This window comes from Ylistrum balloti, unplaced genomic scaffold (genome assembly GCF_031769215.1).
Source record: "Ylistrum balloti isolate Yb309-2 unplaced genomic scaffold, AGI_CSIRO_Ybal_v1 Utg370434, whole genome shotgun sequence".
In the NCBI taxonomy this organism is placed as follows: domain Eukaryota; kingdom Metazoa; phylum Mollusca; class Bivalvia; order Pectinida; family Pectinidae; genus Ylistrum; species Ylistrum balloti.
Genome location: NW_026782291.1, coordinates 84,536 through 96,098, shown reverse-complemented (window position 1 = coordinate 96,098; position 11,563 = coordinate 84,536). Strand labels below are relative to the sequence as shown.

At 34.9% G+C, this 11,563-nt stretch overlaps 1 protein-coding gene across 1 annotated transcript; it reads left to right on the top strand.

Moving 5' to 3' along the window:
• Nucleotides 1–1,495: 1,495 nt before the first annotated feature.
• Nucleotides 1,496–9,266, top strand: LOC132554732 (E3 ubiquitin-protein ligase RNF169-like). The gene is made up of 4 exons (XM_060219044.1): nucleotides 1,496–1,793; nucleotides 4,899–4,969; nucleotides 5,428–5,601; nucleotides 6,710–9,266. The coding sequence occupies exons 1-4, from the start codon at nucleotides 1,502–1,504 to the stop codon at nucleotides 8,987–8,989; spliced, it is 2,817 nt and encodes a 938-aa protein (XP_060075027.1). The 5' UTR covers nucleotides 1,496–1,501; the 3' UTR covers nucleotides 8,990–9,266.
• The last annotated feature ends 2,297 nt before the right edge of the window (nucleotides 9,267–11,563 follow it).

The following is an 11,563-nucleotide window of genomic DNA, read 5'->3' as shown; positions in this document are numbered from 1 at the left end:
GAAACACGATGTGGAAATTAACGGAGACATGCTCTGTTACTATAAAGGATTAACACACACACACACAAGAAAAATAATTATACAAGCGATATCTGTGGATCCCAAAAATTTAGAGAACTTGTTAAAAAGCTTTAAATCGTTCATATAGATTTGTATTTCAGTTTCCTTTGTGAAATTTAGTCAAAAGATCATATCAAAAACATCTTTCAGAAATGCAATTAACTTTGAAATAAGAAACCTTGCCGTATGAGAAATGAAAATGGTCTGCTTGGAGAAAATTATCAACGAAATCGCCTATTACATCAATTAATAAGTTAAAACAAATTAATTACATACACTTAATACCCCATTGTGAAATAGTTATTGAGAGTCGGTGATGACTATACATTAATTATGTTATTAATATATATTAACGGATGTGAATACAGAGGCAGAAATGCCTGCGTTCACTATTATCCTATTAAATCCTATTAAAAAAATATATATGGACAGTTAAATATATATATATATTCTCTGAAGTTAAAAAAAACAGAGACATTATATATACGTCTTTGGTTAAAACTATACGATACTGGCATGCAATATTTTACTTATCTTCAAACTGCAAGGGTACCGGCCTGTAATTAAAATTTCTTCAGTATTTTATCAGGTCACGAAAAACAAGGAATTCGGTGACGTGATTACATCATTATTACAATACATACACGTACATATGACGTTTAAATGTACAGATAATTCAATATACATACAGTGTACTTGTATAGTGGCAGAGGAAACGTTATCAAGCTTGTTAAAACGGACACCGTATATTTTCCCTTCAAGCATCATTCACTCCAATGTACAAAATGTAACTGTTTGCTTGTCGCCGTATTTTTGTTTTGTTCTGATTTGTTTTGTTTTTTGTTTTGATTTTTTTGTTTTTTGTTTTTTTGTTTGTTTGTTTGGTTGGTTTTTTTTCTGTTTTGTTTTTGTTATTGTTTTATATGCATTCAAATGTGTTGTTTCTAAATAGGGAAAATAAAACTTGAGTAGTCAACTAACATTTCAGTAATTACATGTAGTATACTTTTTAACTTTTCTAAGTGATCGTTTTTTTAATATTTATTATGACACCCAAAGAGTGTTTTTCTTAACCGACATGTAACAGGTAGTTTGATTTTGGCCTACCAAACAAGCACCAGCTTTGATCTGGTAACTAAAAAAACACAGTAGAAAATGATAGATGATTTAAAAATATATATCGTCCCTTTTTCTCATTTCATTTATATGTTATCGACACAATGGTAATAACATTGTTCTGTTAAAAGAACAATTTTACCATTCCGATGCAAGCTGGTACATAAATCAGGGACTTTGTCTAGTCTAGAAGTTGTCGAACTTCGTATAAAATAATAGATGGCACCACGAACTTAACATCCGCTTGGGTGCGCGCCAATCAACAAAATGGCGTGAAAAATGTCACAGGATGTGTTTGTATTCGATGTAAATATTCCAAGTCATCATGATGGGGAAACTGGCAGTCGAAGACTGCATGTGCCCAATATGTATGAGTATTCTGATCGAACCGGTGACTATGCCTTGTACTCACACTCTCTGCAAGCCTTGTTTCAAGCAAAATGTGGAGGAGGCCAGTCTGAGCTGTCCACTTTGCCGGACTAGGATTTCAGTCTGGGTCAGACGAGCGACAAAAACTGGAAGCCTGGTGAACGTAAAGTTGTGGAATGATATAAAATCGACATATGGAGATAAAGTTGAAAGGCGATTAGCAGGGGATGACGATGATGACAATTCAGGTACGATTGGGTTGTGGGCTCAGTCGCCGATTCGGTGTTAACATGTTGACCTATTTTGGACAACACCGGTGGTTTTAGGTCATTTGATACCTATAACGGTACAGTACTAGGGGCTTTCATTTCAAAGACATAATGCAGTAAATGAATGCATGTGACATTTATGCCCTGATATAGGTAATATTGTTTGCAGATACGTTAGCTTTTAGATGAGACAGTAATGCCAGCATGTGTTTTACTTTTCCATATATATTATATAGATACGTTAGATCTATACTTATCATAAGCGGACTATATTTTTGATGTCAAACTTAATCAAAATTGTTGTATAGACTTGTGATTTAGTTTAGATTCCTTACAAAACGCTAAACAATTTACAATTTATAACTATCGATGCACAATGAAATCTCCAGCTTCAATATTCCACTTTGCTAGAGAGAGTTTGGAGCTTCGCAATAATTTCATGAGTTGATCCATAGAATACTTACTTACTTATAGTTGATTTCCAGTACAGGAATTAAAATTCCTCTTCACCGGACTCGTTGTTGTTAATCAATGTAGTTCTGTCACTTCCATTCTTTTTTATATCTGCTCTGTAGCTGTAATACAGCTCCTGGTGTTTCCATTGTTTATCCAGGCGATTTTTGAATGTGTTAGTGTTGGGTGCGTTGACTACATACTCTGGTAGGTTGTTCCATACTTTCCATACTCTGTGAGAGAAGTAATGTTGCCTAAGTTTTGTTCTAGCTCTCTGGGGGTAGATCTTGTTTGAGTTTGTCCTGTTGCTACTCCTGCTTGCAGCGCTGCTCCAGCTTATAAGTATGTTGTTTGTATTTTTATATATATTCCACTCATTAGCTTGTATGTCTCGATCATGTCTCCTCTTGTCCTGCGGTAAGCGAGGGTTGGTAATCCTAATTCTTTTAGTCTGTCCTCGTAAGATAAGTTTTTAAGGCCTGGAAGTTGTTTTGTTGCCCTTCTCTGCACTCCTTCAATTCTCTCAATATCTTTTATTTTATAAGGTAACCATACCGAGCTAGCGAAGTCTAGATGCGTTCTCACTAGGGTTTTATAAAGTGGTAGGAATAATTTTTTGTCCATAAAGTTAAAAGTTCTCCGAAGCATGGCAAACATGGAATTGGCTTTATTGACTTTCTCACTTATATGATCTTCAAACGATAGGTTTGAGTCTACTTTGATACCAATGTCTTTTTCACATTCAGAATTCTCCAGCACAGTATTGTTCAATGTATATATGGTTTCACTCAGATTAGGCTTACCAACATGCATGTATTTACATTTTTGAGGATGCACTTCCAGTAACCATTTTTTGCTCCACTTTTCCATATTGATAAGGTCCTCCTGAAGTATCTTGGTATCTTCCTCACTAGTTATAACATTGAATATCTTTGTATCGTCTGCAAATAAGAAAATTGATGACTTGACTTTATCTGGTAGGTCGTTCACAAAAATTACGAATAATATTGGTCCGAGCACTGACCCTTGAGGGATACCTGACATCACCTTTGACCACGCTGAATGATTTCCGTTCACCGTAACTCTTTGTTCTCTTGATGTGAGGAAGCTGCTTATCCAATCTAGCAGTTGCAGTGAAAAGTTGTATGCCTTCAGCTTATTCAGAAGTCTGTTATGGGGGACAGTATCAAAAGCCTTTTTATAGTCTAGGTAAATGCTTAGTTACTTAGATGTTCGGGTTCATTTTTTAACAGAGACTTCTTTGTAAAAGGATTGTGGTTTGTATTAAGTACAAAGTGTTATTACAGTCTCTTGTCACTCAGTGGACGGAGCATGCTTCTTTCGCATGATTGGTAGATCCATGGATTATCACACTGGAGATAAGGGGCCTCTTCGCTTACATATGTATACAAATTGATGATGTTTCTTCAGTCTTTTAAACAAAGCATTTCAGACAGGTAGCGGGACGGACCTGAAAGGATTAATACTGGCTGGAATGGCTTAATCATAGATGACAAAAAAGCAAAATACGACAATAAGGTTATAAACAACCCTGGTCAAACCAGTGAATGAAAATGGCTTTGGTTAGATGCCTGGTCATGTCTTTCCTCTTTCTTTTGCATAATGATAACCTTTTATATGTTGGCACCCACATAGGGTCACTTAGTAATATTTAGCATTCTCTGCATGCATTTCTTTATTCCCCTGAAACTTCAGGAAAAGTTATTTTCTGAAGGGGGATACATGTAACCGTCATAAATACATATATTCCTGCTATGATATGCTGTTGTGTAAGAGTGATGTTACAAAGTTGAGAGCATATATGTCGCATACAAGCTCTGTGAGACTGGTGAAAATTTTATCTTTTATATTTGAATTAACAGAAGTGCATGCAAACAAGTACAATTTTTATTTCATTCACATTGTATAAGTATTTTGTGACTGAATGTTATGCTCACATACATATACTATGCATTGAAAAACCTAACCTTAAACCATCGTAATCAACAAAGGCTCATTACAAAGTAACTTGGGTAATGTCCAGGGTACTTTTTAAAGATATAGTGAATTATCCTGCCCATGTATACTTAAAATGCCTAATAATACCAATTTAGTTGGTACCATGGGCTCTTCAAGATGTTGCAAAGTTTTTACTCAGTTGCGCCTGTCAGATTTTAAAGTATGATTAAATCAGTAAGAGATTAAGAAGACTGAAAAGCTGTCAAGACCATGCAGGATTATACACTGACATACATATTAAACTGGATATAATCACCAGACCTCTGTCAGAATACATGGCAACAGAGAAAAAAAGCATCCAGTATATATATACTGGTTTTATTTGTAGGATTAATACAGATAAAATATAGATGAGCCCCACAGGGAAAGCACAAGTTGAGGACTAGAATGGATTGGCTATGGACCATAATATTTTCCCTTCAAAAACTAAAGCAATTGACTGGAATTTAATAAGCGAGTCTAACAGTTTGTGCTGCCTTTATAATCATATTTCATATTGTTAAGAATTTATTATAGCACTTTTATTCTTCTCCTAAAAGTGTTCCATACATTGATATACTAATACATTTTAAAGTGATACCTTATTTTAACTCGTGTATTTTTTACTTACAGTCTATCTTCCTATCATCCATCTATCCAATCCTGGAGAAATAAGAAAAGAGTATGAGGCTGAAATGCAGAGGGTAATTAAAAATGTTCTGGATGAAGTATATTCAGTGGATTTTTTCTATGAAGTCCTGAGCAACATTTCAGATACGAGTCTTTACTCAAAGCATGAGGCAAAGACTCCAATAAGAGTTCTTGATATAATATGTAATTAATGATCAACATTGTAAAAGATTATGTGATAGGTGTGGAAAAACTTACTGTCCTTTTCTAGCTCTGATTTGCCACACCTGTTTTATAATAAAATGATCAACATGTTCATGTACTGATACTTTGTCGAATACAATCTCTAACCTATAGACATTTACAAGTTACTGTTACATAATACCAGCTCTTTTTCATTTTGAATATTACAAAATAAATGTGCCTTATAATTTATGGTATGATATGTAAATTTTGATATTCAGATAACGTTATATTGATTTAATGGATGCCAAAAGTTCTGTATTGATTTTTTAATGATACATTTTACCAGCTTGCTAAACAGAGGGAGTTAGAAAGACAAAAGGAGATCGAAGCCAGTGAAGCACTTATCAAAAAACTACAGGAAGAAGAGCAAAATGTACGGGAAACGAGGCAGAAAGAAATGCAAAAAATGGAAGAAGAAGATGAAAAGTTGGCAAAAGAATTGACTGATGTCATGGAGGAGGTATGGAAACTTTACAATAAAGGTCAACTGTTAATCTATTAATCAAATTTAAACTAGGATAACTAAAGAAGTTGCAATTGGTAATTCTCAAACATGAATATATGAAGCATGTAGCTGCATTCTTGTCCAGAAAACTTGTACAGTTTTTATCCAAATATTGTGAATTATACTGATGTAGTCGACATACATGTAATCCAAACATAAACTCACACTGTGTGCAAACATGAACTTAAACTTTGTACAAACATGAACTCACACTTAGTACAAACATGAACTCACACTTAGTGCAAACATAACTATCTTTTTAGTTTTAATAAGTATTTATTCTGGTTTGATATAAAGCATGGTCATAATTCAGTAACTTTTTGTGCATTCAAATAAAAATCTGATATTGTTAGCAACTAAATGTTTAATGAAGGGAGGTAACTCAGAAAATGACACATTGTCTTCCCTCTGCTTGAAAAGGCAAGAGAAGCAACTTTTGTTCTTTATCTGCTTTTCATTATCATTTCTTCACAAAATCACATTGTAAATTATACACGATATCTTCGGACCAGTAAGATAAATTTGTTTATTTGTATAACTCTTCTATGGGAAAATGCTGGTAACAGGAATCCGTTGAAGTTTAATATTTCATTAATGGGAAATTAAAGAGATAACCATGTAGATCTTAGTACATAGTTTACTTTTATGGAACAAACACAAATCTTGGTATAATATGAGTATATGCAGCATTTTTCCTTTTTCCTGAATTATAATTAATTGTTCATTTAACGCCAGCAGCCAAAACATTTCCAACAGGTAACATATTAACACAAGTTAGATTAATATCCACATCAAGTGAAAGTTTTGTTAGATTACTATGGATAAGGACAAACATACATTACACGATAAAAAATAAAGGCACATTAGGACTTGGTTTACTGTGACATCCTCCAGTCCAATGTTTGGAGATGTGCTGAGTATTGTGGTATTAACATTAGTAAGCCCAAAGAACTGTATTTACAATAGTTTCTAAAAGATTATTAATGATAGTAAACTAATATTAAAGATCATGGTAAGATTGAATTTTTGAAGCAATAATATTACTTGTTTGTTTATTTTACAGGCTGGCACAGATGCCCCAATCAACTTTCTAATGGCTGAATCTCGATCAAGATTGACAAGGTCTTCCTCTGCTGTTACCTGCAGTAGTGGCAACAGTGGTCGGTCCAGCAGTTTAAGGCCAGCATCCACTATTGAATCATTCATCAGTAAGATGAGAGAGGCAGAGAAGTTGAAAGAAGCCGATCGCATCTCTAGTTCATCATCACTACAATACCTACAAAGTACACCTGATGGAGATTTTTTAGAGAAATCTGAGAAATTTTTGAAGGTAGACAAACGCACAGACACTGACAGTAAGTCAAGTGATAGTTCACTACCATATATGTGCAATGACAGAGAAAAAAGTGACAGTAGCACAGATATGTCTGTTAAAAGTAAATCAAGAGCAAGCTCCTGGAATTATGGCCTTGTTGATTTACATACAGAAAATGGCGGATTATTCTCCAATGAATTGTCCCGAGACTTATCTAAAGATTCATCTTGTGCAACAGATGGTCTTATTTGTCTTGGTGCAGAAAGCAAATGTGCCAGTAGGTCTGTTGTTATATCTCCTGACATTGAAGTTATCACAGACAGACTTCAGCAGGAGTTGCTGGAAAATTCATCTTCATCAACATCAAAAAAGGATAGAACATCATCGAAAGTATCAAGGGCATCGAGTATACAGAGTGAAGACAGCATTACACAAGAATTGAATCATTTTAAACCTATTAATGTGTGTCCTGTGACCCCACCAAGGAAACTGGCTAGTGGTAAAGTCATTGAACCTCCTTTGATACGAACCACACCGCGGAACCTGAATAAAACTAGTTTTAGCTCTCCTACTAATCATGAATTGTCACTATCTGATTTAGATGCATGTAGTCCAATTATGCAGAGGCGATTGTCAGAACTTGAAGAGGAAAGGAAAAGTAATGTCCGCCGATTGTCAAAATCCACATTGACCATAAAAAGATATGATGAGGGTGATACAAATGAAAATGAATCTGTGGTGCCTGCTGATGTTGACAACAAAAACAATTCTGCAAAAGTTGAACAGACACAGAAAGCATTAAAAAGAAAAGCTATGGATATAGATGATGTGGTTTCTTCCAATGAAGCTGGTGTTGTCAGGAAGTTAATGATTCCACTTGAATCAAACATTGATGATTCTATGGATTTTGACATTCCACCACCATTGTCGGAGAACAACAATATTATCAATGTCGACAGTGATAGTAGGAGCTCCTCTGGCTCAGCTTTGTTAAAGAAAAAACAAAAGAGAACTGGGAAACAGAAACAGGAAGACAATATCTCACAGACACAAATCATATGCAAAAAAGGACCATCGGAAGAAAAGCAAAGATGTGATTCATTCAGCCCCCAACGATCTATTACAGACTGGGTAGTGAAGGCAGACAAATCTTGTAGAGGTTCACGGCAGTCGCCAAACTTCTTTACGCAAACATTGCAAGCGGCATGTCTTGGAAGGGATGAAGTGGATGGCGATTTAAAAAGTAAAGTTGAGGCTAGAAAATCACAAACCAGAACAATTGATCATTTTATGACCAAGGTAGACAATGAATGTAAGAAATCCAAAACTATTCAATCAAAAAGAAAGAGGAAAACCAATCAGAATAAAGACTATGTGTGGCCAGATTATAGTCCAAAAAAACGAGACACAGCTCCTAGACATCCTGTACCTAGTTCCTCAGATTTTTTTGCAAGTGATGTGGTGAGTGATGAAGAAATTAATTCAAGTACAGATATTGATACTCAAATTCCAACAAAGACTAGCAAAAGGAGGTGTATTTCAGACCGTGAAACTGATAGAGCAGATTTCAAAAGAAGAAAAGTTGATGAAATTCCAAAAAGAAATTATACAAAGAAACTTAAATCTCTGAAAAAATCCTCCTCAAGTCTAACCAAAAATAGCAAAGGCAAAGTGAATTTGCAAAAGTGCAAGAAATTGGAGGATTCCGTTCTTTCTAGTGATATTTGTAATGTTACTGACACCGATGTTCTTGACCTGTCTGAGTCTGGTGTGTCATTACCTGTAGATGCAAATTTGAACATTGTTTGCATGGATTCTTCAAAAGAGGTATATGATATCCTCCACACAAGGAAAAAGCAGGAAGAAATGGATAAATTGTTAGCATTAAAACTTTCAAAGGAATTTGAAATTGAAGCCAAACTTGGATTGACTGCTTTTCGTTTTAAAGGCAATGACAATGAGTACAAGCTTCGACGCCATCCACGTTCGAAATCTAAAAAGTTGGAAAATGTTTATTTTGACACGTAGACTGTCATTTAAGAGTTAGTTTTTGCAATGTTAATATGTGTAAATGTTATAGTGTTTTAAATTTTACCAGAGCGTTGATGACATTTTCAATGTGTAATGTAAAATAATATTATCCTACAGCAAATGTTTTACCATATTTATCCACAAATGAGCCTCCTCCTTAAGTGTAATAGTTTAGTGCAGGGAAGGATTATTTGTGATCTGTTTTTATTTTACTATTTTGAAATTAATGATTCTGTAAAAAATGAAAAAGAGGGCTTATTTGTGGGGTGGGGCATATTTTTCGGGTTGGGCCATATTTCTGGGTTAGGGCATATTTCTGGGTTACAGCTTATCTGCAGATAAATATGGTAATTTGGAAGCTGCAATCACTTGTTGTGTATAGATCTAGACTGAAAAGGTACATTTGTATTTTATTTGTTGTATAACCTATTTGCCTATTGACATTTTGGCAGAGGCCTGTTGTTAATTTTACCTAATACAGGACATTTATTATTTATGGTATTATCTGCAGTCTTGGTATTAAGTTGATGCATAAAAAAACATCAAGAAAATACCAACATGTCAACATGATCATAGTTATCCGAACTCCAATTCAATAAAACTAGGACAAAATATGAACAAAAGAAAGATTTACGTCATTCTATCCATGTCTAGTTGCAACTTGATGCATTTGAGGTAATTGAAACTCCATTCAACTTCTATTTATTTTAATCATTTAAATATAATGAAAAAACAAAATTAGAAATGGTAATTTAAGATTTATAAATGGTTTAAGAATGGACCATTTACGTACAAAATGATTTACAAAGAGACCATATTTTTCTGTATCATGTACATAATTAAAGTCTATCTTGATGCTTTGAGGTAATTGAAACTCCATTCAACTTCTATTTATCTAGGTCAAAAATGAAAGTTAATGCTGCACCAAATAGTATTTCATTGGTATTCCATTAGTCCTGCTAAAAGAGAATCATTTTTGGTACCAGTAAAAGACAATTGGGAAAATAGTGTTTAAATGGCAGTATAGCCTTTGAAATATTGTGAATTGAATAGCGCGTCAGTGGATTTCTCGAAACAAGTGGTATTTCAATAGCATTTTAATGGTATTTCATTTGTCTGTCGACCGTTTTTTAAAACTTAGTCAGGTCTGTCACTGTGTCGAACTAAACTCTGTATTGAGGTCAGTCACTATATGCAAATTACACTTTTAGGTGTGAAATTGTACTTAATTACATTCAAAGATCAGCCCCATTACTGTACCTAGCAATATATCATTATCACTTTATCTAAGTACATTTCAGTATTAAATTCTTCACTGTACTAAACAACAACTCAATATCAGGACCTTTTACTGAATCTAACACTATCATATTATCAGTTTCTTCACTGTAAGTAAGTACATGTCAATGTATCTACCTACATCACAATACCAGGTCCCTCACTGTGTCTACCTACATCACAATACCAGGTCCCTCGCTGTATCTACCTACATCACAATACCAGGTCCCTCACTGTGTCTACCTACATCACAATACCAGGTCCCTCGCTGTGTCTACCTACATCACAATACCAGGTCCCTCACTGTGTCTACCTACATCACAATACCTGGTCCCTCGCTGTATCTACCTACATCACAATACCAGGTCCGTCACTGTGTCTACCTACATCACAATACCAGGTCCCTCGCTGTGTCTACCTACATCACAATACCAGGTCCCTCACTGTGTCTACCTATATCACAATACCAGGTCCCTCGCTGTACCTACCTACATCACAATACCAGGTCCCTCACTGTATCTACCTACATCACAATACCAGGTCCCTCGCTGTATCTACCTACATCACAATACCTGGTCCCTCGCTGTGTCTAACTCCATCACAATACCAGGTCCCTCGCTGTATCTACCTACATCACAATACCTGGTCCCTCACTGTATCTACCTATATCACAATACCAGGTCCCTCGCTGTATCTACCTACATCACAATACCAGGTCCCTCACTGTATCTACCTACATCACAATACCATGTCCCTCACTGTGTCCTAACTACATCACAATACCAGGTCCCTCACTGTATCCAACTACATCACAGTATCAGGTCCTGCATTTTATCTAACTACATTACAACATCTGGTCACACACTATGCATTTGCTAAATCACAATATCCAGTCTATCACTGTATCTAACTGCATAACACAATTAAGTTTCACTCTTTATAATTACATGACTGTACATAAAAATGCATCCTTGTCAACATTCTGGTATGGTATAAAATAGGTGCGAGCTGGTATATGTAGAGGTTTTGAGGATGAAGAGTACAATCTTTTCCCTAATAACGAAATTGAAACATTGGAACATCATTAGTTTTTTTTCAGGATTAACATTTGCGATGTTAATAACAGTTCTAGTTGAAATAATTGTTCCATCAAAGGTATATTGATCATTTATTTTAAAAATAATAAGTTCTGTCAGTTTACATTTGATGTTTGTTCATGCGCTTTTGAAGTGCACATTCACATGGCCTAACTAGCAATTGTCATTAATGTAAGAATTTTTGTTTTTGTTTTTT